General features: G+C 48.0%; 1 protein-coding gene across 2 annotated transcripts; it reads left to right on the forward strand.

The window, feature by feature from the left end:
• The first annotated feature begins 837 nt into the window (after positions 1 to 837).
• LOC116942675 (protein L-Myc-like) lies at positions 838 to 16,770 on the forward strand. 2 transcript variants are annotated; one of them, XM_032954897.2, is made up of 3 exons: positions 838 to 1,249; positions 4,939 to 5,572; positions 9,482 to 16,770. In XM_032954897.2, exons 2-3 carry the CDS (start codon positions 4,960 to 4,962, stop codon positions 10,318 to 10,320), a joined length of 1,452 nt encoding a protein of 483 aa, XP_032810788.1. In that variant the 5' UTR covers positions 838 to 1,249; positions 4,939 to 4,959; the 3' UTR covers positions 10,321 to 16,770. The 2 variants fall into 2 exon arrangements, with proteins under 2 accessions (XP_032810788.1, XP_032810787.1); XM_032954896.2 differs by having other exon boundaries at positions 839 to 1,249; positions 9,479 to 16,770.
• The last annotated feature ends 11,098 nt before the right edge of the window (positions 16,771 to 27,868 follow it).

A 27,868-nucleotide genomic window follows, 5' to 3' on the forward strand; every position in this document is an offset into this window, starting at 1 on the left:
ATTAACCACGTCTAAAATACGCCTCCCTCCACCACATTAACCACGTCTATAACCCCCATCTCAACCATGTCTATAACCCCCACATTAACCACGTCTAAAATACGCCTCCCTCCACCACCACCACATTAACCACGTCTATAACCCCCATCTCAACCATGTCTATAACCCCCACATTAACCACGTCTAAAATACGCCTCCCTCCACCACTACCACATTAACCACGTCTATAACCCCCACATTAACCACGTCTATAACCTCCACCCCCACATTAACCACGTCTATAACCCCACATTAACCACGTCTATAACCCCCACATTAACCACGTCCATACCCCCCCTACCGCCATCTCAACCACGTCTATAACCCCCACATTAACCACGTCTATAAGCCCACATTAACCACGTCTATAACCCCCACATTAACCACGTCTATAACCCCCACATTAACCACGTCCATACCCCCCCTACCGCCATCTCAACCACGTCTATAACCCCCACATTAACCACGTCTATAAGCCCACATTAACCACGTCTATAACCCCCACATTAACCACGTCTATAACCCCCACATTAACCACGTCTATACCCCCCCCAACCCCACGTCCATAGCTGCCCCCGTGTCTCCCCCGCCCCACGGTAACCAGGCCGCTAACTCCCCTGTCTGGGCCAACTCGGCGCTGTCTCGCCTTCCCGCGCGCCCGCTCGTCTCCTCGTGACCCCACCCCTCACCACGCCTTTAACTCCTCCTCCCTGCCGCCTACCGTCCAATACACGCGCGGCTTTGAGTTACCCCACCCCACCCCCGGCTATGTTGGGGGGAGGGAGGAGCGTGCGCCGGGCGAGCCCAACAACCCCACCCCACCACCGCCGCCGCCGCCCCGAGCTCGTTGCGCGTGCACCACGTGACGGGGCGGTGCGCGACTGGCGGGAAAGTGCTCGGCGCGCTTTGTTTGTCGCGCAGTGGAGCCGGGCGGCTTGCGCGGGCGGGAGGAGCTCGAGCCGGAGATATTTAACACATTATCGTTACTATATTTAGAGGAGGAGGGGGGGTATTTTTTTTAATATATTGTGGGGTGGGGGGGGAAAGGGTTAGTTGTGTACATTTTTTTAAATTATATTTGAGTACTGCACGTGCGGGAGAGTGGTGATTTGTTATTTAGCATTGGAAGCGAGGCAGCTTTGTGCGTCTAGGCGACCGCGCGCTGCCGGCCGGCGCGGGGCCCTTGGCTGCCGCCTCTGCCCGGGAAGAGGTGAGAACCGACCCGGGGGGGAGTGGGGGCCTGCGGAGGTCCAGGGGGTGGTGTGTGGGAGTCTCTTTATCTGTGGGTTATAAACCTACAAAGGGTGGTGTCTTTGGGGTTATTGGCTTCGCTGGGTCGAGGGGTTTAGGGGGGTCTGTTGCTCAACGGGTTTGCAGCGTTGGGGCGCACCACGGTGTCTGTGGGGTTCGTGAAGGGTCGGGGTCACGCTCTAGTTCGAAGGTTTTGTTCACGTATATGTAATATAATAACATCGGGCTTAGAGGCGAGTGCGTGATTGTCTAGTGATTTAGTCATTGTGCTCCGTTGTGGTTTCCTGTAGGGGTTTGTTCAGGTGCAAGAAGTTTGGGGTCGAGAGGTTTAAGGGGATTGAATATCATGGATATGTTAGAATGGTCATGTTCGTAATTTATTGAAATCACGTCGTAAATTAAGCCGACAATGCGACTTGGATTGTAATTATAAATTGACCCACGTCTTTACTCTTTGGTTCTATTGGGTAAAGTCACGTAGGTGAAAATAAAATAACAAAAAATCACGACGTTTCGGCCACAACACAAGCGGCCTTCATCAGGTGAAGGGACGAGCCTGTCTGGCGCTGCCCTCCAGACAGTCTCGTCCCTTCACCTGATAAAGGCCGCTTGTGTTGTGGCCGAAACGTCGTGATTTTTTGTTATTTTATTTTCACCTAATAGAACCAATAGAACCAAAGAGTATGGATCCTAGCAGTCACGAAAGCTTTAAATCTAGAATTAACCCACGTCTGTTTTATGATTTACAGATTATAGCCCTCTTGTTTATGTTTTGGGGATCAGCTGTTTAAGGTCTCCTGGGTTAAGTTATGCGCATTCACAGCCTGGAGCTTTCAAGTTTCATGTACTAGGTATAGCCCTGTGAGCCATGCGGCTCTCGAGTCGGGTGCAACCGCAACAAACAAAAATATGAACAGAGAAACATCTTAAAGCGACGACGCGCAACAGAAACATCCTGGCATAAATCAGCAAATCTTCAAGAAAAAAAACCCACCGTATTACAACGCTGTGTGCAAAAATCCCAGTGTGATGCAAGACAAACAATAGCAACCATAAGACAATTTAGATTCAAGTTACTAGGCCAACTCCGCACTTCCGCAAGAAACATGGCTTAACCATATGTTTTAGAAATCACCAAAATAAAGCTTTCAAATACAATGTAACAACAGTAATCATAGGAACTTTGATTCAAATTTAACAATAAACGATATACACTCGACAAATGTGTGACTCGTTGAAATGCTGTGCGCTGACGTTTTTGGTGAAACGTGCCAAAACAGTTTAAGGTAACTGGCCCCTAAACCATGGTTTTATTCTTTAAGTTAATTGAGTGATACTCCTAATTGATGCATCCGATCGTGATCTCTCGTCCGGTTTTTTTTGTAAGGGATATCTTGAGAAACTCCAGTTGCTCTGGGCTAATGTGTGCACAGTACAATCGACAGTTCATACAATGGTCAAGCTTCTTAAATACACTCAACCTCTGTCCACCCGGGACCGTGTAATTGCTACACCACAGCCAATTGGCTAGTCGCATATGGTGGAGTAAAGGGTGGGTACTCGTGTCTCTTCCAACACGTCTGGTCAGTGTGGAAAAGTAGACCAAATACCTTAAAGTGGAAGCCCCTCTACCAGCAGTCGCGTCAGTAAGCAATTGCAATGCTGCACCTTTACCGCTTGAAATCTGGCGTGGGAATACTGTATTGTAAAATTTGGGTTTTGAGTCAACGATTAGGGAGTCGAATGCAGTAATTTTGTATGGGTACAGTACCATTATGCAAGGAATTTAGATGGCTTAGAGCTGATGGATAAGATTACGGAACATGATACAATATGCTGTCATTAAAATTTTGACATTGGGGGAAAAAAAGGCCAAATAAGGCATCTCCAGATGCTGTGCACTGTGTAACCTGATACATGTCAGAAGCCAACAGCAAACTTCAGGGAATTTCAAAGGAGAGTAGTGAAACTGGATGCGGGTATAGAACCATATTGCCGATAGGAACTCTGTCCTGAAGAGAATGAAGAGAATGTGAACGAGCAGATTAAATAATAACACTTAATACACAAAGTGCTTTTTTAATTGAAGTGCTGGTGACTCACTGAGCCGTTTGGTGTGATTGGTTGATCACCACGTAACACCCGGTCACAGAAACCATACTACGAGTATACCATGACAATGCATCCGTGTCTCTGAGCAGTAGGGTTTCAAGAGCTGAGAATGTCCACCTAAAAGAACAATTACATATTTTACAAAGCTTAGTTTCGGAGGGTAAATTTGGGATCTGTGTTGTGACTTTGGCACACAATAACCTGTTCTTGCAAATGATGTCACGGGCCACTCAGACGTTTACTTATTCCCCTACAATGCATTTATCGTAGTTTTATATAGGATCTCATAAAAAAAGCCCGAAGACAAAGCTCACAGTCACGACTACCGTAGTGCAGCCAAAGCTGAATGATGTTGTATTCACGCAAACCTCGAATGACCCAAATCTGTGCATCGATTTTAGCAAAATCTATGTCGTATCCTTGCTCAGGGGAAAGCCACGCCTATGCACACTCAATCTGAAACTTTATGTCTGATGCTGGAAATGTTGGTATCCGGTCCTTAGACGTCTGAGATCTAAGCAGGCCCGTGTCTAGGAAATAGCCGTACAAAGGTAGGTAGGGGCAACCCCACGCCAAACCCGGAATGCTGACACCAATGCAATCTCACAGGCAGCCAGTGTAACTGTATTAGCAACGCGGCGCATGAGCTGGCAATGCCTGGCACCAGAAAGAAACCTCGCGGCCAAATTTCTGAAGCGGTTGCAGCTTAGTCGAATGCCTCTCAGTTGCACTCAATGCCCCCACCGCTCGCCAACCCACCCACTGACTATATAACAAGCGTAGCCAGCGACCTCCATTGATGCCAACGTTTAGCAGCAGGTAGTGAAGAGTGGTCCAAATGCTCGTGTTTCTAGAGGCCCTTGTCCCGCTGCCACAGTCTGGTCAGTTTAATGTGGAGACGCTTGCTCATCTACTCGGGTCTTGAGATTCGACTCTAATTAAAGCAGTGTGCAATTTCTGCCCAATGGGGGAAGAGGTCAACACTGCGTGCCTCTCAGCTGTATTGAGGCAAGGTGCCCCTCTGATCCTGCGGATTAGGGGCTGCCTTACTGTGGCTGTCTGAGCCCTGGATTAAGCACGTGCCTCGAGATCAAGATTGGCCAAATTAAGGAATGGAGTTTTGCCACCGATGTTTTACACACAGCGCAAGATAGGAGTAGGGATGCACTCTGCCAATAGATATAAATCTGAGACGTTTATCCAACTGTGCCAATCCACTTACTACACGTGTCATGCATGTAGCGTAGCAGTTCAGAAATGGGGAACATCGTGTGAATGGCTGACAACTGTGCAGAGCTGAACTCTTCACACTGGAAAATTGATGTATGTTTTTTCTGTGTAGAGCTCTCATTAAAGCTCGTAGGCCATGGTTTCTTGTACAGGTGCCCAGTAGGCAAACCTGCCTCTTGGATGGAGTCATTAACGATATTGGCGTTTTTGTGCTCACGCAAAAAATGCAGATGATTTATTGGTGGGTGCGGAAAGCAAAGAACTGTTGGGATTTGAGTTTCGAACTGACCACACTTGTTCCCGCAGCGCGAGCGCCCAAACGTGCCCATGGCCTGGTTCCCGAACGCCTTCGGCGCCACAGTCGCCACTGCATCGTGGCCCGACTCTGAGCACGAGTGCGGCTACTTCTACGATGACCCCGATGAAGACGACGAGCTCTTCCGGGCCGGCAGCCTCTATTGTGCCGCGCCCGGTGAGCACATCTGGAAGAAGTTCCAGCTGCTGCTTGGGCCAGGGAGCGGCTCTGTGCCCGCGCCGGGCCCCCTGTACGTGGGCTGCCCTGCGTCTCCGGGTTTTTTGACGCCGCCATCGCCGCAGCGGCTGGTGGATGAGGGCGACGTGGCGGCAGCCCTTCCTCCCGAGCAGCGGGGCGCGGCGCAAGCCTCGCCGTGGCCCGTGCTCGTCCGCGACTGCATGTGGGGTGGTGCGGTGGCGGCCGTGGCCGTGCAGGGCTCGGCGGGGGCAGGGGGAGGACGTGGTGTCGGTTCTGCTGGCGTGTCGGCACCGCGGGTCGTGCCGCCCGAGCTGGGGCCGCTGCTGCTCCCGTCGCGGTCGCCGTCGCCTGCGTATGGACACGCGCGTGCACGTGTGCTCGGCCGCACGGACTCGGTAGGCTCCGACAGCGACGGTGGGAGCACCAGCGCCTCTGACTCCGAATCCGGTGAGGGTTCGATGGTGCCAGCTGCACGCACTCATTTGGCTTTAATCTATGCATCAGGCGATTTCGGAAACTCCAACATTGCAAAAAGTTACATTGCTGTACTGAACTTCTATGCTTCATCAGCTGTGGACCTGGGCATCCTCTCAATATTCCACACTGACTAGTGTGGTGAAGTTTGGATAAATAACCCCCATAGCCTGCACGTAGTGGGAAGCCCCTCATCCCACAATGGGTTGACGTCTGTGCTCCCACATATATTTGGGAGTTTCGAAGTGCAGTACAATAGTGGAATGTGCTGCACTGCCATCCATTGACCACCACGTAGCACATCCCCCACAACCACCTATATTAACCTCAACCCAGTTGAGCGTCTGAGATGTGATGAGATTGGGCACGTTCCGGGTAATTTCGTCGTAGACAATTAAGTATAGTTGATGCAAATTATACGCAATTGTTACCTTTAGGCTCATAGAATGAACAAGAACAGAACAAATTTCCAGAGCATACGAGACGAAATAAACTGGACTTGATTCATGATCCTGAAATAAAAAATAATCAAATCACCGGGAGGTGTTAATTGACCTTTGCGTAATGAATTGTATTCACATTTCAATTGCTTTGCGCTTGTGCAGACAAAATCTATGATGGTGTGAAAATTTTGAAACTCATATTGGTTTAAACTTCGAAATTGGAAATACCGTACGAATGTTTTAATCGATGTATCTATGACAAGTCTTACTTAATATTAGGCTCTTCGTTATGAAGAAAAGAAATGATTAATTAAACAATGATTGTGCTGCGATAAATGCACGGAATATTATTTTCATCGTAAGAATTGTACCATATTAACATTTTAGTTTTCTGAGGATGTGCACTGTGCTCCTGGCATTTTGACCTCAAGAAAAAATAATTGCAACAAAGTCTAAAAAGTTAGCTCTCGCCCTGTTTGCAAAGCTTTCACAATGACCATGTGCTTCCCTGAAAGCCCAGGTGAACGTTTAGTTTATTACCTTACGGCTGTTAGCTGTGTGCACAGCACTTAAAACGTCTCGCTGAGCACGTGCTCTCACAAACAGGATGTAAAAGGCCAAGTAGTTCAAACACACAGGTCGTGCACGTGGGCTTTTGCGCAAGGCAAGGACGGCCGTGTTAGAACCGCTGTCCCTTTCTCAGACAGTCGCGACTGTTGAAACTCTTCTGTCCCAGCAAAAATGAGCCTTTCATTTGTTAAAAATGAAAGACCTTTTATATAAAGTTTGTGCGGCTTAGATGGATGGACTTTTCTGGCAGCCCAGTGTCAGAAGTACACCCAGTAAAACGGCAACGAGTTGATAGGAGATTTAATCATAGCTGCAAATTATAACGTTCCATTATTGAAGTCATTCCGAACACTCTGGAGGGCAAGAAGCAGTTGTGTGATTACCAAGTTTCCTGATTAAAGTAGATGTGAGTTTTTTTTGTCGGCTATAAAATATTCTCCTAATTCCAGCATGTTGATACTCAGACCAAAGCAACCATTTATCACGGTCCAAATCTGCCAAATGAAGAAAAAGTGGAATATTCGTAGCAATCATCGCCCCCTATTGCAAAGACTTTGCAGGACATGTCTGAAAAAGTAATGAGACTCGGTGGAGCTACCAGGTCAACATGTATAATAATAACATCAGGAAAGCCCCGACATACAGCAGATCCTCATATCACAAAGGGAATTGAAGTTAGAAGGAAAAGTGTGTTTGCGCTCATCATTTAAAGGGTTGGAGTGTGGAATTAGCGATGGAATCATGTGATATTAGAAAAAAAGTTTGACTGACTGGCCAGCTGGCTGGCTGGAGGGGGAGGGGCGGGCAGATGGACGGATTGTCGCGTCAATGGCATTTAGTACTCGAGTGGAAGCTCTAAGTCCCCCCGTCGTCAGCAAGTGACACGCTGGGCGGAAGGGGCAACCCACGAGGGCTGTGAGTTCCAAGCAAGAGAGGAATTGACGGACGGTCACATCCAAAGTACATGTGGCCTGCTAGTCAAAGTGAAATTTAAAAAAACGAATCGCTAGGTGCGCTCATAGTGTGGATCAGAGGCTTTTGAGAAGACCAGAGAGAAGTAGTTCTGGGACAGAATTTCCTGGGGCCTTTATCGAAAACAGAATGGTGCATTGTTAGCTGCAAGCATTCGTTGAAATGCTCTTTTGTCGAATTAACTAACGTTGGTTTCATCACTGAATAATAATTTGGGGAATAAAAAAGAAACAATCTCATTTTGTTCATTGTCAGATCGTTGAAAGTGTTACAACCCAATCCACATGCTGGCAATTTATTTGTATTCAATTGGTTTATTTTAGCGAAAATGTGCTGGTGCCTCCATTACTAAAGATGGGGCCGAAACGCCACGGTATATTGAACTTCTTTCGCACCATACGTAGCCAATCGTGTTATGTGCTTTGGCCGTTTTGTAAATATGTGAATTTGGCCCTTGGCACGGTGAAATGGGTTCGCCCCAGTTTTCAGCCCGTAAACCCTGTAGAATGAGGGAGCGGTGGTTGCTGTATTCATGTCGCCGTGTAATCTGGTGTCGCCGGGGATCCATCTGCCCGGCCGGTAAAGCCATGGAGTGTGGATTATGGCCCTCGATCCAGATTATTGAGGGGTCAGCAACCATCTGTTGTGTGACCTCAGGGAGATGGAACCTCAACCTCATTCTGTGAGCTCTCGATGGTCAGCAGTTTAATTGTTTATCAGCTGAGGTGACCGGGGTGGCTCGGGTGAAGAATAACCTTGTCAGAGCACCGATTGCACCTTAGCTGAGAATCTGGGTTATAATCCGGGAGCTGTCCTCTCAACTGGATTTTAAGTGTAGCAAGTTGAGTTACCAATCACTGCACAAAAAACGTCCAGCATAAATGTAACATTTCCAGTATATTCGGCATATTCCAGCCCTGAGAGTTAAACATTTTTGGTTTGATTGCCATTTGATTTCCACGCTTTATGGCAATAAAGGATGTGCCTCTCGAGTGGATAAGAGGCTGCAGAACAGACTTGAGAAGTAGTTCTGTGATGCTATATGGTATTCTATGACAAGGCGGTGCACTGCTAGCTGCAGGTGACTCAAAAGAAAACGTTGGTCTCGTGACCAAATGCGAATAGAACAACAGATTTCATATTGTCTCGAATATAAGCAATATATTTATTAGTCGTAGTGGCAATCAGCCACGCAGCAGATATTGAATTTCAGGTCATTGTGGTACAGTGAAGAGGAAATGGTTCACCGGGTTCTGTGACCCTTTACGGAAACACAGAATTTCACGCTGCTACTGCTGCGTGGGGGGCTGTAGCTGGAAATGCTCTACTGTAGCTACAGCTGAGCGAGCCTGTCACTGTGCATTGCGTCACTGGACCCCCGCAAGGCAGCGCTGAACGCCGCTGCGTACATCCTGAACGCGTCGAAATTCAACGAAGCACGGAGCCCACGTCTCTCTGCAAACACGGGCTTGCCCCCTAACCGTCGGGTGTCTCGGCCGTTAAAGGGAAGGAGCGATCGAAAAAACACACAGTTGGTTCTTATTTTGTTGATTGCGTGCCCAGCCTGTGCATCCAAAGTTGCCCAATGTGAGTTGAGGTTTAATTAAAGGAGGAAAAAGTTAATAAATCGCACATGTGCGCCATGGTTACGCTCGTAGCCTCACCACCGCCTTGATGTATTAAATGTTTAGCAGTGACATCAATAGAATACCATATTAAGAGATTTAATCATCACTATATCTTTTTTCCTCATTAAAAAAACGTCAAACTTGTGCCAAACAACCCTTGTATGTTATCTTTTCGATAAGAACTTTGCCTTTTTTGGGTTGTATCTTTAATCCATTAATGTGAGAATTTATCAATACCCAAAAGTAATCTATATTTTTCCTTTCAGCAGAAGACGATGAAGACGATGACCATGATGATGACGACGACGACGATGATGACGATGAGATAATCGACGTGGTGACGGTCGGGAAGCACCGTACAGGCGACAAGACGGCACCAGCTTCGGCGCAATCTGCCGCCTCGTGCCGCCCCTTTGCTCTCCAGGTGCACCAGGAGCAGCACAACTACTCAGCGCCATCACCCCCGACCCGGCCCGTGGCTGCCCCCCTCAACTCTCGGCACTCCCAGCCAGCCAAGCGGCTAGCGCCGCCACCAGCGCTGAAATCCTCGTGCACGCTCCGCTGTAAGTCCCGCGCCGCCGACCCCGTTTACGAGATTGCGACCACCGTAAAATCGCCAACGTCCAGGAAGGGGGCGATAGCGGGACCATCCCTCGACATGACGTACCACGCCGCGCAAGGCCTCAGGCCGTGCGTCGTCACCACCGCCGGCCCGCAGTGTGGCGTGGGGTCCCCGCCACGCCACGCCGCCGGGCCGTCGCTCGTGCCGTTCGCATCCTGCGCGCCAGCCTCAGCCGCCTGCTCCGACTCGGGCTTCACTTCGGGCTCAGGAGACGACTCGGATGAGCACGGCCGGCGGCGCAACCACAACTTCCTTGAGCGACAGCGGCGCGAGGACCTCAAACGCAGCTTCCGCGCGCTACGCGACGAGGTCCCCGAGCTGGCGGGCAACGAGAAGGCGGCCAAGGTAGTGATCCTGCGCAAGGCCGCGGAGAGCGCCGTGGCCGCCACGCGCCGCGAGCTCGGCCTCCTGGCCGAGAAGGAGCAGCTCAGGGTTCGCAGGGCCCAGCTGCAGCGGCGCCTCCTGCAGCTGAAGAAGGCGGCGTAGACCAAGGCACGCCACTCTGTCTCCACCTCGACCGCTCTTCATCTGTGCCCGTTACGCGTCTCTTAAGAGTTATTCTGTTTCCCGCGTGATACGGAAGGGTGGCCCTGTGTGTGTTTCCCCGGATAGCGGGTGTTTATTGTTGAAAGCAAAAACAAAGTTATAGTTTGTTGGGAATGTTTGTATTTTTTTACATAGTTGGGCAGCCTCTGCCCACGGAGGTTTGCAGGTTGTAGCCGAGCACTCTTACATTTGCGCACCTTTACTGTGAGCCAAACCGACAGTCCAAGGACGTTTAGAGGCTCCTTTGTCTACTAGAGGTTTGAAAATACGATTGTATGAACAATGCAGCCTGGCTGCCATTTTTACATTTCATGGGTGAAAAAAAATGCAATACTTTATGAGAGAATTTCTACACTAAAAATAAATGTACCATACATTTTTGTTTAAGTTTCAACTAAAATAGGCTGTCAGGGTCAGGAAATGCTCTAAACCAAGGGGGGTGCCCAAGCTGTCGCCAGAAGCCATTGTATGGTTCCATCAGCATCTGCACAACAGAGTGGGGAGGGGGGAGTTGCACTGTTGGCGGTTGCAGCAGTCTTGTTGGTGGTGATTGTGTTGAGTGATGATGCGTGTTCTGGTGGTGAATTTGCTGACTGTCGCAGAGATAGTGATGTGGTGATGGCTGTGTTTTCTTGTTATTGATGTGGTGACGACATGGTCAATGGTTATGGTATTAAGGATAATGGTGATGTGGATGGTGGTGAACGATATCGCGGTGTCATTGTAGGAATAGTGAACTGGTAAAGATGGCGTGGTTTCTGCTGAATTTGTGTCGGTGGTTCTGGATGTGGCGACGGCTGCGATAATCTCAGCCACTTGTGCAGCCTTGCCACAGTATCGCCAAACAAGCCTATGGCTTTGATACGTTTTTTGGGACCTCTGGGTTCAAAGAGCAGTCTACAAGTTACACTTGAGCTGGCAGCACGTTTTGGTGTAAAGGACCATGTGACCTCTAGTAGCAGAAGGTTGGCCTCTAAAATGTTGCTTGAATTGCTGGTGATGAGCAAAATACCGCGAGCCATTCTTCGCTTGACGTTACTCTACAGCATCCGGCGAAGGAGAACCCGCGGCACGTCTTTTTACGTAAGCATCACACTTTGCTAAAATAAAACTACTTAAGCACAAAGATACCTTTCTTAGAGTATATGATGAAAAAAATGTTTTATACACGATAACAATTGGATATTGGAAGGCAGCACTTTCTGACCAAATATCCATAATGTGACAGGTTTTGTAGTGAACGCTAAGGACATCATCAAAATTAAAATATACACTGTGGAATGTATCATACACTTGTCGCGGAATGTAATGTAATTCTCCTGTTGGCATTTTTAGTTTGCGCATCTCTGCCTTTGCGTGTTAAATTGTGATTTTAATTATTCTGAAATTTATTTTTTGCCAAATAGATGTTCTGAACAGATATTTTTTTTTTCTATGACACAATGCACATAATTTCTCGCTTTAATCTTTATGCCGAATCGGGCTTGCGTTTTGCACAGGTTTAAGTCCGTATTTTCGAAGCGTGCTGTACTCACGCGCGTGCGCGCTTGTGATGGCTTGAGCCAGGGGCGAGTCCCCCGCGCCTGTTCCCTACCCGGTTTAACTCCTCCATCTGTTTCTGCAGTGACCGATCCCGATGCACGCTTTCATGAGGTGGCAAGCTACAGCACTCTATTTCTCTCACAGTTTGTAATGCTTGGAGGTGGCTCACTGTCTGATAACTGAGCGCCAGTCTAGATTCATGTCTCGGCAGCCAACCCGAGAATAAAACAAGTTCTCAAGTGGAGCAATTGAGGATGTTAATGATTCATCGAATAAAATCGATGTGTATGCCCACCACGCATGACTATCATGCGTGTAAGAAGCGATTATTTTCAAGATGTGTATATTCATGAAAGCACCGCAGCCCCGCTCATGGATTGCACACGCATCACAATAGAAAATAAGGAATTGAATCGTGAGAAGGTGAATCATTACATTCATAGTAGCACAGTTGGTGGTCCCAGCTCGGTCACCAGTGGCTGCACACACAAACCCAATCGTTCAAATTCGTATTTTTTTTTCAAGTGCTCGTTTTTCCAGATCTTGGTGACTTATTTTAATCAAAATGGCGTGACCACCTCTCATGCAAACATTAAGGTCTGTGTGACCTTTAAGGGTGCTGCACCCTTTAAGTCTGTTCGAAAGTCTCTTCTCAAGAGGTGCAGCGAACCTTAACTCTCCATTGCAAAATAAATGGGTTTTTTTTTTCTCAATGGGCTTACACATGGCCATAAATACAGTTAATGTACCTACGTATTACTGCACATTTGCCTTGTATCTTCTGCCGCCTTATTTGGAAGCGTGTAACATCTCCCAAGCGCATTCCAACCGAATCCTCTCTCCTAGGAGACCTCATGGTAGACTGCTGCCACTTACACTCGGGTCAGCAGGCGCAGTTCACAGGCGTCAGTGGGAGGGGGGGGGTTGTGGGAGCGCGTTTCTTTTTGTTGCAAAACCTGGGTGGATTTAGCAATTGTAGAGATTATAGAACCGTCTTCAGGGATTTGACAAACCGAGCCTCGGGCTGCACCACCGCGATTCTCTTTAATGTCCACGTTCAGGTGCGAGACGGGGGAATTTAAATAAAAGTCCCATCAGGTTTTTTTTGCGCGCTACAACAGGGTAGGGAGAAGGTTTTGCGGACGCGAGCGGGCGGGCGAGCGGGTGGGAACCGTGGTTGTGTGAGGTCCACCCCCTCCTCTTGGGAATAGGAGGACGACGATCGCGTCTGGAGTCGTCGTGGCTTCGGATTGGAGAGGCGCCGGGCGCATGGCGCCTGTCGTGACCCAGTTTCGGACGAGCACGCACACGGGCTGGTTAAATCGCTTAATTGGTCATGTGGATGTTTAACGCGGCAGCGCCGAAACTCTCGCGGCCTGCCCCACTGTGCGTTCCGAGCTACGGAGAGGCATTTTTTTTGGTCACTTTGTTTATATATGTTTCAAAGAAGGTGTAGAGGATCATTTACGGCAAAAGCGTGACGTTTTGCAGCATTGCCAACCAGTTGTAATTCAATGGTGTTTATTTCCTCGTCCCTTGTTTTGTTGATGGGGAAAGGTTTTTTGTATTTTTATGGTGATGTTTTTTTTATTATTTTGTCGCAAAGACTGCTTGTTTTAAGGCACCAATGGCTGACACCCCGCTTGATGTCACATTCCCACGTGGTGGAAACCTGCAAGATTGTGTGAAATTCAAAGTCAGTTGAAACAATATCGTAGCATCTCGTAAAGTATACATCCACTCAACTAAATGCTCATCGCATCACACTTGGTAGTGAGATAATATATCCGATTAAACGACTGCAAGATGCGTGGAGATTTTTCTTTTATTTCACCGCACCACGTATACATTTGACACACCTTACACTGGCATGCTGTAAAATCATATTCGAAAGAGTCCCAAGAACCTAGTGGGAAGTGCCCCCAGACACTTTGAGCTGAATCAAGGAACCTGTATAACTCGTTATAAACTTTTATGGTTTGGAAGGCCAGACAAACGCGCCACCACAACAGCATGCTCCTGTGGTCAGAGGTTTAGTTGGACGAGTTTACGCTTCAGCTGCCGAGTGGTTTGTGATATCAAGCAAGGCAAGGCAATTTGCAAAGTGGTCTATTATTTCATGATAAGACATAGTTGTGTGTAAGGGCTGTAATAATTATTTAAGGTGTGTTAAGTATTTTTTCCACTAAATGTTTAGATTTGTTTTAGGATTGAGACCAGTGGTTAGCATTGTAACTAAATGTATTTGGTTTTTGTTGACATAATTTATGTATGATTTCACTGCCTAACAGCGCCTTTAATATTTTATTAGCTTTTATTATGCTATAAATAAGATCTTGTGGTTTCTGGAGAGTGGTTTTGTTGTATATTATGCGACTTAAAGGCAAATGTACAGATGCACGTGGGTAGGGGAATCGATGGAATGTGGCAATCACGGAGGCTTCACGAACCAATTGCATAGGTTGGACCCTTTTTTACGCGAAAGAAGATAAATAATTCTCGTGAAACCGATTTGGCTATAAATTGTTCGTGTAAAACCAAGTTCAAACGATTTTTCAGCACGTTTAAAATTGTTGCATTGAACCAATGCACATGTACAGTATCGTGTAAAAAGGACCACTGTTGTGATAAGAACAATAGAACATATTGTCAGTCTCATGTCAAACCGCGTTTGATTGGTTTAGAAGTCCCAAGTGATCACAAATGTCCCTGTGTGATTGGCTCCATTCCAGCGCACCCCCTCCCCCGACAACTTTAGTCTATTAACAGCGACTCCAGCCAAAACGAGGGACCTTGGTTGACATCTATAAGAGCAAGAGAGAAAAGGAGAAACTGAATGGGAAGTCGTAAGTGGAATGCGCGCGAGTGCTTCGCTCAGGCTTTCATCATTGTAGAAAGTCTTAAGGGCAAGGACTGGAGGCAGTGGAAGGGGGTGACCTCTTGTCTTGAAGTTTCATTGAAAAAATATATTACATTTGCATGGAGGTGATGTTCTGGTAGGACGGCAGTCAATTGTTGCAGATCAAAAATGAGGGGCCGTTCATGGCTGCAGATCAAAGTTGAGTTTTCGTGGGGGGTGGCAGGTGGCACAGGGAAAGGTGTTGCACTGGAGCACTGAGCTAGCACCATGAGAGTCCAGGTTCGAATCTAGGTTCCAGCAATCTGTGATTACACTGTGTTCTTCAGCGTTATCGAGATAAAATTAAACGAAACTTAGTATTTTTTCCAGGTAAGGCCCACTGAGATATATAGCTCTTCTGAAGCGACCTGGCCACAAATGACAGCTCAATGAAGTGGCTTATGTGGAAATGTATTGCAGCCAAATACTCTTAAACGCATGTTTCTAAATGTGGAGGGAAAAGCCGGAGGACACGGAGAAAAATCCGCCCGACCACAGGGAGAACGCGCAAACTCCAAATATACAGCAGCAGCAGGCGGCAAGGTCCGTATAGAACCCACAACCTCCTGTATACCAGGCGAGGTAGTAAACGTCTCGCCATTGTGGTGAGTTGGTCTCCAGCTGGTCACCAACAACTGCCCGAACTCCATGAATAAGTTTCGTTTTTCACTTAATTTGGCATATTCTATCTCTGAAAGTTTAATGTTTATATTTGACCCAAATATAAATTGGATTCAAATATGGATTACTGCAGGGGCTTTAGAAGGAGCTCTGTGATAAACTACTTATGACGTTTTGTGTTGCCATCGTTTGGGCTGTTTTATGACAAGATGGTGCAATTGTTCTTTGAGAGCATTCCAAATCGAATTGTATTCGTCTCTTGGTGCCAATTTTTCTTTTAAAAGCTTAAAATAGATCATCTTGTTAACTATTGGAGAGGACAGATAATGTCGGTAGAATTCCAGTTGATTTTGAGACACGATCAATGGGCTTCAGTGGTGTAAATTAGACTTTTTCTTACGAACAACTTGCAACAACTCCTTGAACATTCAGCATCCAGATTTCCACAAAGAGGCTCATTGAGCGTTAGTTTATTTAATAGACGCGGTAAAGGCAGATTTGTTTTTGAGTTGGCATATCTCTAACTGCACCATGAAGCCGCAAAAGTCCAGGCTTCATAAACTACACACAATGGGCCACTGCCTTCGTACGTTACACGACCACTGCAGGAGCCAAGCCTCCGTGCACCATCATTGCCACTTGCCAGCACTGACCCGAAAGAGGCCGATCGGCTCGTGTTTGTTGGTAAACCTATGCTTAAAATCCAAGGCAAGGCCAAATTGCCTCGTTCTCCCCCACGAAGCCACCGCCCTCCCCCACACCCTATTCCATGTCCCCTCTGTGTCTTGGTGTGGTGAAGAGAAGGATCACTTCTCAATGGGACCACTCTTGTTTCCCCGCACGGCGAGCCTCCACGCAGGGGAGCCTGCAAACCGTTACATAAAGTTTCTCACTTGTGTCTTCCTACAAGTACTTTTTTGTATGTGGGAGGCTGCTTTTTTGGCAATCTTCAAATGATAAAAAAGATATGAATTATTTGTTAAAGGCTTCAAATGGAGTTGAATGGTATGGCGATGGAAGAAATGTTTGCATGGCAGCAGTTGCAATTTTTTGTCGTGGTGTTTTTGAGAGGGTGGCTTAAGAGAATGTGATTGCCTAAAAGAGCCTCCTTTGCGTATCTCACACGGGGCAGATGATCAGATGGTTTTGGACACTTTGTTGTACGATTTTGGAGGGTTTTTTTTTACTGTGTTCCAGTTTGCAAGGTTTTGCACAGTGTTTGGGTGTTGATCACTCGTCAGCAGTTTGACAAGCTTCACGGCGCCCTCTGTCTTTTTTTTACGGCACTTTGTTTCTATCCAGTTTTGAATTAAAACGTTTGAACAAAAGCAGTTGTCTCCTGAGTCAATGTTTTCGGTCTTGTTTTTTTTAATGAAGGTCGTTTTAAGTTATCTGTCCATGGGTAGGTCCATAGCTAAAGTGGGTGCCGCGGTGGCGAGATGTTAACTCCCTCGCTTGGTATGCAGGAATACTTCTGAATTCTGGCTAATCGCTTGATGAAGCTGGATGTAGTCGGCGAAACGTCATACTCGAATTGTAAACGTGGGTTTACTCTCCGACACACCGGTGTGGTAAACTAGTAACTAACTGGCACGTTTAGTTTACGTGACAAACCTTACTAATTGGCTGTGTCGTGTGGTGGCGGTTTTAAGGACGCATTATACTGACGTGAGCATGGCCGATGCGGCCTTCTGATGCCACATGGTACATCAAAGATTCGGCGGCCTGCGAGTACGGCCATGAATCGCAAAATATCGACCCGCATTGCCTTCAATACTTTAAAGGAGGAACGGACTAGGTCCACTGCGTCTGAGCAGACAATTGAGTGGATACATCTAAAATTACATATTAAATCTGCTGCTATTAATCCATACGAATTAAGATTCAAGCGATCTAATCCAAAGCAATTAAAACCCTTACTCTGGATAATATTGGCCACAAAAGCCTACGTGTTAAACTACACCCCTTGAGAAGCATCAGAGCTGGTCAAATTTACGTCACAGTGGTGTGTCAACAAGTTACTGATGATTGGCTTCATGACGTTATTCAGAAATAGTGTATGGTCATTGATGAAAAAGTGGAACAAAAACGAAATAGTGTGCGAAGAAAGCGTAGAGAGATGCGTGCTTGGAATTACAATGAGAGACAGAGGAACATGAATTCGAGAGCATACAGGTTAATGGGATTCAAAGTGTAAAAAAAGTAACTGGGCTTGGATCGGACACATCGCTGGAAGGGATGATGGCTCAATGTCAAGAATAATGACCGATAGTCAACGAATGGAACACGTTCAAAATGCCGCCATCCAAGGAGATTGAGTGATGAATTCAGCTCGTATGCTGGTGCTCGGTGGCTTGATCCTCCCCTATGTCGGCTTGGCCTCAAATGAGTACCTGGTGTGGTGTGTAAACTTCGTCACTGGGGTGACAAAGGCGGTCGGGCGTGGTGCTGGCCACCCACCCCCTTGTGTGCCTTGCCGGCCTTAATAGGTGCTTGCTAACAGCACTTGCCCCTACAGTCTGTTGAGGCTACACGGGGGAGCTTTGTCTTACATCGTAGGATCTCGAAAGATGTCAAACTTGCAAAGGCCCTCATTCAGCAGTGGATTGACCGTGGATGATTCTGAAGATTGTAAAACAAAATTATCTCCCGAGCAAATGGACCTTCACTTGGTTAAAGGGAAATATATCCACGTTGCAAAGTGTGTGTGGAACAATAGCCATTTTCTATACTTTTGAGGCATGAGCAATTAGAAAATAACACTTACTACCCAGGAACAAAAATCGTGTTACATAGTGGATTATTTATGGGGGAGGAGGAGTGGGGCTGCAATATTTTGATATACGTAAATAAAATACTCTAATTGAGTCTAATTTACACGTATCGTGAGTTATACAATATACCTTAATTAATGAATTGCCACCTGCCTTGTGCGCGAAGGTGGCATTGATGACGAATGTTACTGGTGGAGCGACTGCGACATTTGTTCAGCACCGCCATGGTGGCGTTTGGGGAATAAAAAATATATTGCGCACGGAAGGTCCTTTTTGACGACGCAGAGAGTAAGATAACCTTTTAGTCCGTCAGCCTATGGACCTCTGGCATCAAATGTCTCCTACAAGAATTCGTTGAAGCGTCAAATCCCTGGGCCTGTCGCATCCCGGTTTTTCATTGCAATCGCTGGCCACATTCGAGGGTCGTCGTGGTGGTGGTGGTGCCGCGTGTGTGTGTGACGCTGTGGCTTTGCATGGCTCTGCGGAGGGCGCGTTTGTTAGCGTGCGGCCACGGGACAGATGGCAGACGCTTAAATGTGGCTGACCCCCTTTTGAATGGAGGCTCTGTGCTCGCGTGCGAGCGGGTGGTGCGTGCGTGCGCCTCTGCGCAAGTGCCGTGTATGTCAAAGCCGAGTGCTTAAGATTTCATCAATAGCCAGACGTCCGCATGGACGTGTGTGCTCATGCGTGCACGCGTGCGTCCGTAGAGTGTTTGCGCCCTTGTGCTACAACGCGACTCCTTGTGACAGACAGAAATCCATTAAATCCATTATTATTCCGGTGCCAATGATCAACTCATTGCAGTGCCCGCTTTGGGGAGGAGCGGGGGTTAATTCCTTAACTCGCTTCTGTCCGCTCTGAAACCTCCCAATCACGGACAAGGAGGCACCGCTTCTTGTGTCGACACTTGGACACTGCTCAGTGTAATAATCGATGTCATCGTTTCAGGGTCACGCTGTGTGGCACGCGTGGATATATTTTTTTGAAAATACATTTTTTATGAACGTTTACTTCTCTAGATTTGAAGCTTTCGTGATTGCAAGGATCCATAGGTAAAAAAATAAAACAACAAAAATCACGACGTTTCGGCCACAACACAAGTAGCCTTCTTCAGGTGAAGGAACAGAACTGTCGGGACGACAGAGCTTCAATACTCTTTGGTTCTACCGAATAGAACCAAAGAGTATGAACGTTTACTTCTTAAGCAATGACTCTGGCGAGCTGAGTTCGATTCCCGGCCACAGCGAGTATCAGCGATGGGTGATAATCTGAACCGGTTCTTGGGCACGACCTTCACCGACCCGCGTTGACTCATGTGGAGAAGTATGGTCAAACAAATCCCTATGACCGATACAAATCAGAATTGGGTTGAAAAAAGGGTCGTCAATTATTAATTTGACACGTGGAAGGAAATCGGATTTTCAAGGGAAAACGCACGTATAAAAGGGAATAACACTGAACAATTCACACAGATGAGGTAGGTCGGCGACCTACTTGCTGCACTGTCTCCGACTGGCACCTCACTTGATGACTGCTTTCGTGTCCACTTAATGCACTGAATCAATAGCCTCTTCATAGTCTATACAAATATGTTTTTCTGATGAGGATGTCACACCCGTACCAGATGTCACTCTTGTTGTCCTTCCCCCAAACCTACGATTAGCAGGGCTGGCTGCGTACGGTGCAAAATAAGTTCAACATACGTACAAACGTACGTTCATACATACGATCACCACTACCCTTGGTAGTGTGCAAGGGAGAAATCTCCCGACCCACATGGAATTACTGTGGACATCACCAATAAAGAGGGACCTGCTGTTGGATCAGATTTAGTGGACATATTTACGAAAGTTTACACCGTAGGAAAATACTATACCGTAATTGTGAGACAATGCCCCATTGTTCTCTTCATAAAGGAAGATAAACCTTATTTGAATAATTACAGATTCGTTAACCTTTAATTACGCACGTATAACCTTTTCACGGGCATTATAGAAAAACGAATAATTATCAATGTATAGGCCAACCAAACCATGACGGCACTTTGGGTTTGGAAAAAAAAATGTGACCGGATACAAACCGTACTACCAATCAGACTACGTGAATAAATAAAATCAATACGATGGGTCTGGGATCAGATTACCCCTCTCAATGTTGCTGCTGCTGCTGCTTGTGATTCAACTGTGGGTTCTCGGGTGAAATTGAATTGACGGGCTCAAAATTAATAATCGTGTTAACTGTGTTTTCATGTAATTCAGTGCATTCCAACTCTGATGAAAACAAACATTTCGGTGTGGTGGACACTTGTGACAGATGAACGGTGTATACCCCATGGGTTTATATGAGAATAGTGGCTTGAGAAGTAATTAACGAGTTGCGTCACCTTCGGCAGAGGTGCTCTGACACAGGAGGGTGCACTGCTCATTGCTTTGAAAACCCATCTCTTTAAAGTGACCTTCCCCTCCTCTTTAGTTTGGTCGGTTGCCCTGGTTATGTTTTTCTGTTTCCTGATATTCGTGCATTGCGCATTGGAATCCTAGGATGGAATGCGCAATTATACATGTTAATAATAATGATTATTATTATTGAGAGAGTTGCACTGGAAATGAACGCGCATTGTTTCGCAGTGGATTTGATCACCCGGCACTTTAACTGTACAATCTCTTAAATTCACCACATGTTTTGGTTTACATCTCGTTGTTTTTGTGTACGTAACTTTTGTAAGGTCCGACTTGTATATATCCTAAAACGAGGGTTAATGTGTCGTGGAATATTTTCCAGGGCTCAGACCTGGACATCTCCAGGTGAGATTGAAACCCTGATCTTAGATACAAGCCTTTTGTATCAACGTGCTCTGACCTGGTGCCTAATTACATTTCACTGATGGATTTATTGATGGCTTACATTGATGGCCGAATTGCTGGGTTGATTGATGGCTTGATTAATGGTGGCTTTATTGATGATGGCTTGATTGATGACGGCGTAAACTGATAGATCGGTTGACTGATTCGGGTGCCGTTAGTAGCGAGAAGAAGAAGCACAACGCAGTGGAGTAGTCACGCAGAGAAGCAGCGAAGGGCGTAGGAGCCACGTGGCACAAAGCAGAGACCAGGTGCGACGTGAGGAGCCTGGAGCGTGGAGCCGGGACGAGAGAGAGGGGCACTGATTGTTCTGCTGCGACCTCATTCAATAGAGACTTATGAATACACGAATGAGTGACGGGCTCGTGGAGTGAATTGCCGAATGAGTAGATAAAAAAATAAGAAATGAACGAATTACTGAATGGTTAAAAGAATGCGTGAACGAATGAGTTCATGCCTATATCGAGTAAAGCAATGAATTCATAAATAAATTAGGGAGTGAATGGGAAAAATGATTATTAAATTAACGAATAAATTAGTGACCAAATGAATCAGTGAATGAGAACATGAATGAATAAATGGCTACATGAGTGAATGACCAAATTAATAACTAAATATTAATAAGTGACTAAATGACTAAATGAGTGAATCAATTCGTGAATGACTGGATGAGTAAATGAATACATACGTGACAGAATGGATGAATTAATGAATAAATTAGTGAGTGAATGACTGAGTGAGTGACGTAATGAATACGTGACTGACTGCACGAGTGAATGACTGAAACACGGATTTATTAAATTAAGGAATGAATACATGAGTGGGTGGGTGAATGAATGACAGCGACGTCCAGAATGCCCGTCGTCGTCCCCGCCCTGTGGGTGGGGGTGGCGCAGTCGTGAGGGTGAATGGGCCAGATGGTGGCCGAGGGCAGCTGCCGTCTGCGCCGTGTTTACACGTGCACGCGCACGCGCGCGCGCGTGTGTGTGTGTTGTTGGTGAGCCGTGGCACAGTGGTTAGCGCACTGCGCTACGAACCCGGAGACCGGAGTTCGATTTCCCCGCTCACGGCCAACACCAGCGAGCATCATCTGAACCGGTCCTGGGCCTTCCCTAGGTCGACTCAGCCTCAATTGGGTACCCGGTGCGGTGTGTAAACATCGCCAATGGGGAGACAAAGGCGGTCGGGCACGATTCTGACCACCCAACCCCCTCGTGTGCCGTGCCGGCCTTCATAGGTGCTCGCGAACAGCACTTGCCCCAAAAATCTGTTATGGCTACAGGGGAGATCTTTATCTTTGTGTGTGTATGTAAATTAGATAACCCTTTCGGTTGGCCTGCCTACGATCCATCCTGGGTTTAACGAAACTGGATTGTGTGAGAAGCTCACAGATCCATGAAAGATCTGGACACAGTCCCATCAGCGAGCTCCTCTGATAAGCGAGATTGCGTTGGCCGAGTCATGTAGCCCGTGTATGTCCAGCCACACAGCATGCCCAAGCAACTTCTGTTTGGCCAGTGAGAGGGGGCTACGCGGGCACGGCACAGGATAGAGAAAATATAGGATGAATGACGTGGTACAGGAGGATTTGGAGCTGAGTGAACCTGCCGATGACTGGCACCAGCGGTGTCAAGATTTGGCTCTGTGGAGGAGGCTCGTGATATATGCTGCTGAGCAGTCGGAGGTAGTCGCGGGCAGAGGAACGACGCTCACAACAACGAGCGGAGCGCCGGGTGGATAAATCAGAACAAGTAGCCCCATTGGGTGTATAGGTGCGAATTAAGTTCAACCTACACACTACATACAGGTGGTGCATTTTCCAGTCATCTCAGTCAACACCTGTCTGCGTCTGTTCCGTAACCTCTAGTCGGCGGGCTTTCTACACTGGCATTTAAAAGTGCACCTAGCCTGGCACAAGCGCTGTGGCGACGTCTCCGCTACTTAGTGGCGAACTGCGGCTGTAGTTTTTGTTGTATGTGTGCATGTTTTCGTGAGTGGGTGAGTGTGCATGTTTGTAGGTATGTATATGTGTCAGAGGTTGACCTGAGAGCCACAGGTGGTTATATTTACACGTGATCTACTGACCTCCATATTCTCTGGGATCCTTTATAATCCACCTAATCCCTCCATCACTCCATCACTCCCTGTGCCGGAGATAATAGTCCATGGGCCAGAGCAGAAATTGGTGCCACCTGAGGAAGCAAACCTTAAGTCGGACCGATGTATTTAAAAGTGTAATTATTTAATAGCCCACTCATTTCGAACGGTTATCACATACCTCATTTGCTATTGGCCACATCAACATGTCGGAGCCACTGAAGTTACGGCCAGCTCAGGTGGTGCCTACAAGGGAAGTATCTAACAGACAGGGTCCTTGCCTCTAAACATCTGGCAGCTCGCCAGCATCGATCGGTTCAAGCAAGGCGCCTGACTGTTGATGAGACGACGACATGTCAAAACCACTCCACGGTTTGCTTGTCTCGAACCAGTGCTGCTGAAATGATGCCCTTCCAGAAGACAGCGTGGCTGATGGTTTGAGTGGCGTTTTTGTTCCCTTCATGTCGAGGGACAGGTACGCGAAGGGGGCATTTCGCCTGCTCGTTTATTTTGTGACATTTCTGGGCTGGGCTCGTCGACTATTAACTAGGTTTGCTCAACGATAACCGGCGAACCGGTAACCGTTTTCACAATCGATCACGACTTCTGAAAGTCAGGAAACCGGTAACCGTTTCCATGGGAATGCGAGTCACTAATGCACCGACTGGCGCGCGCGAACGGACAAACACGGCACGGCCGGCCGAACTCACCGATTTTAACAACTCGAGTGTCGAGTACGCATTAGCCACCCGTTTCTCAGTTAAAATGTGAAGGTGCAGCGCTGCCATCGATTGCTCGTAATCGCCACCGCTGGCGGAAGGGTCAGCCAGCAAGGGTCAGCCGGGAAGAGCCAGGAAGGGTCATCCAGGAAGGGTCAGCCAGGGTCAGCTAGGAAGGGTCAGCCAAGAAGGATCAGCCAGGAAGAGCCAGGAAGGGTCAGCCAAGAAGGGTCAGCCCAAAAGAGTTAGCTAGGAAGAGTAATCCAGGAAGGGTCAGCCAGGGTCAGCTAGGGTCAGCTAGGAAGGGTCAGCCAGGAAGGGTCAGCGGTCAGCCAGGAAGGGTCAGCCAGGGCTAGCCAGGAAGAGTCAGTCAGGAAGGGTCAGCCATCAAGAGTCAGGCAGGAAGGGTCAGGCATGAAAAGTCAGCCAGGAAGGGTCAGCCAGCTGACTTTAAGCAACACAGAGGCGAAGGTCAAGGTTCAGCCCTACAATTGCTTGTTCACGCCACCGCCCAGTAGGCCAAATGTTCTCTACAGACAACCCCCTCTCGTGGGTATATTGGCCTACTCTTCCACGCCGACCACACCTTCCTGGAAGTGGTGGCCGTGCCTACACTCCATCCCGCCACGGTAGACCGGTGGCTGGGTGGGTGGGTGGAGAGAGGCGCAAGGTGGGGGGCGAGGGATTTAATAAACTTTGCTCCTTCGTTTCAGCTGCCGCGCCGCCAGGTGAAATCGCACCTGCCACCTCTCGATGGCAAGTGCAGTGCGCTCAGCGTTACACCGTGGTGGCAACATTCGTCGTTTCTCAGTGTTTAAATGTAAACATGACGTAACGTGTATTGATCGAGACATTTGAATACGTGCTGCAAACCTGTAACCGGTTTTCTATCGGCTTTTTTTCTCAAGCGGTTACCGGGGTAATGCAGAAAGCATTTAACTTAACCAGACACGCGTGAACAACACCGGATATGGGCTTCTACCTGTTCCCTTGACACGTGGCAGGCTTTTACCTGTTACCTTGACACGTGGCAGGCTTCTACCTGTTACCTTAACACGTGGCAGGTTTCTACCTGTTACCTTGACACGTGGCAGGTTTCTACCTGTTACCTTGACACGTGGCAGGCTTCTACCTGTTACCTTGACAAGTGGAAGGCTTCAACCTGTTACCTTGACACGTGGCAGGCTTCTACCTGTTACCTTGACACGTGGCAGGCTTCTACCTGTTACCTTGACACGTGGCAGGTTTCTACCTGTTACCTTGACACGTGGCAGTCTTCTACCTGTTCCCTTGACACGTGGCAGGCTTCTACCTGTTCCCTTGACACGTGGCAGGCTTCTACCTGTTACCTTGACACGTGGCAGGCTTCTACCTGTTACCTTGACACGTGGCAGGCTTCTACCTGTTACCTTGACACGTGGCAGGCTTCTACCTGTTACCTTGACACGTGGCAGGCTTCTACCTGTTACCTTGACACGTGGCAGGCTTCTACCTGTTCCCTTGACACGTGGCAGGCTTCTACCTGTTACCTTAACACGTGGCAGGCTTCTACCTGTTACCTTGACACGTGGCAGGCTTCTACCTGTTACCTTGACACGTGGCAGGCGTCTACCTGTTACCTTGATACGTGGCAGGTTTCTACCTGTTACCTTAACACGTGGCAGGTTTCTACCTGTTACCTTGACACCTGGCAGGCTTCTACCTGTTACCTTGACACGTGGCAGGCTTCTACCTGTTACCTTGACACGTGGCAGGCTTCTACATGTTACCTTGACACGTGGCAGGCGTCTACCTGTTACCTTGACACGTGGCAGGCGTCTACCTGTTACCTTGACACGTGGCAGGCTTTTACCTGTTACCCTAACACGTGGCAGGCTTCTACCTGTTCCATTGACACTTGGCAGGCTTCTACCTGTTACCTTGACACGTGGCAGGCTAACGCTTGAATCTCTACCGGTTGGGAATGATGCAAAACAGCCAGAGTCACAGTTAGCAGCAGCGGCAGCGGCCAAGATCAATCCACGGCTGGACGATAGAGGGTTCCCAAGCCTTCGGCCATCGCTCCGAGTTGGCACGCTTGTGAGATATATACATTCGACTTGGCTTCTCGTAGGCTTTCGCGACCAATATCATCCATAATAGAGTTTTTTTTTGGCTGAGATCGCGTAAATATACAAATGTGTCGTTAAACCCACCACCACCCGATACAACAAATCTGGCTGTCTACCTGATCAAGGTAGTTGTAATTACTGGCGAAACGTCGTACTCAGATTGTAAATGTCGTGGCTTGTCTCTCCAACACACCGGTGTGCTGTACTAGTGACGAATTGGCTACGTTCTGTTGACGTGACAACCCTTACTAGTTGGCTGTGTCGGGTGATGGCGGGTTTTACGACACAATTATATATTTCATGACGGGACCTCATTTGCCAGTACCAAAATATGACAATAAGTTTTTGTTCCCTTTTATCTGTCAACAAAACAGGTGTTAAGTTGTTATAACACCAAACTGAAACCTTTTACAAGGAATCATGTCTGCATTAACCACAATACTTGTCAAAACGCAAACAAAAAACACTGATAATATCTGCATTGTCCTTGAAACTGATTGGCCCTCACCAGAGACACATTTATATATTGACGCGATCTAACAAACACCCCCCCCCCACAACAAAAAAACCCACCCCTCCTGCATGATGGATGGCTTGTCTTCTGTCTTCTGCCGAGCGCTTGGTTTGTACGCGCTCAGGGCTGGCTGGTAGGTGGGGTAGGTGGGGTAGGTGGGGGATGGAGGTAGGAGAGGGGGGAGGAAATGGTTCGGTGTTGCGGACGGAGCCTCCGCGTTGGGTTCCCTCTGGCCCCGTGCACAGACGCGCCCGGCTAAAGGGGTGGTGGTGGGGGGGGGCCCAACAAAGAAGGGGCTCCTTCTTGCGGGCCCTTTGTTGCGAGACATCTGTTCCATTAGCATACAGCTGGCGTGCAGGGGGAGCTTGCGGGGCGGTGGGAGAGGAGGAGCGGGGGAGACGAGAAAGGGAATGGGGTGGCGGTGGTGGGGGGGTTGAGACGGCCCTCCCCTCCACCCGCCCAGGGCGAATGCCTTCACCTGCCGTGCCATCATCACGCCTCCTCGCGGCATCCTTGGCCAGAGCGACACAAACGCACACAGAGACAACAAAAGGTCCCCCCCCCCGTGTAGCCTGTAACAGACTGTAGGGGCAAGTGCTGTGAGCGAGCAGCAGCTATGAAGGCCGGCACCGCACACACGAGGGGGTGGGTGGCCACCGCCACGCCCGGCCGCCTTTGTCTCCCCAGTGGCGATGTTTACACACCGCACCAGGTACACATTTGAGGCCGAGTCAACCTAGGGGAGAGAGAGGCCCAGGACCGGCGGTGTTGGCCCTGTCTTTGTGTCGCTGACTCAGAGCGACACAAAGACAAAGGTCCCCCGTATAGCCTTAACAGACTGCAGGGGCAAGTGCTGTTAGCGAGCACCTAGAGCGACACGCACACACAACGACAAACGCGCACACGGTCTCCTTACAGACTGTTGGTATGAATGTTGTTGGAATTGACAGGTTACAGTCAGTTTAACAAGTAGGCTTTCGCGACCAATATTATCCATAATAGAGAGGGTTTTGTTTGGGGGGGGGGGAGGTGAGATCGCGTAAAAATATAAATGTGTCGTTCAACCCGCCGCCACCACCACCCGACACAGCCAATTAGAAAGGTTAATCACGAAAACAAAACATGCCAATTTGTTGTTACTAGTTCAGCACACCGGTCCTTTGTCAATCCGTGATCCGTGTAACATCAGGAATAAATCACCAGGCAGTGGATTGGCAAAGGGCTGTACATGGACATGCAGCGGGTGGAATTGGTCGGTTATAATCTACGATGCTTCTCAACAAACATCGTCCCCGCAACCCGCGATTCGTACGGCACGACATGGCATACAAACACGGGCATATCTCAGAA

Source organism: Petromyzon marinus, chromosome 15 (genome assembly GCF_048934315.1).
Source record: "Petromyzon marinus isolate PM22_M1 ecotype Great Lakes invasive population chromosome 15, UKy_Petmar_22M1.pri1.0, whole genome shotgun sequence".
Taxonomy (NCBI): domain Eukaryota; kingdom Metazoa; phylum Chordata; class Hyperoartia; order Petromyzontiformes; family Petromyzontidae; genus Petromyzon; species Petromyzon marinus.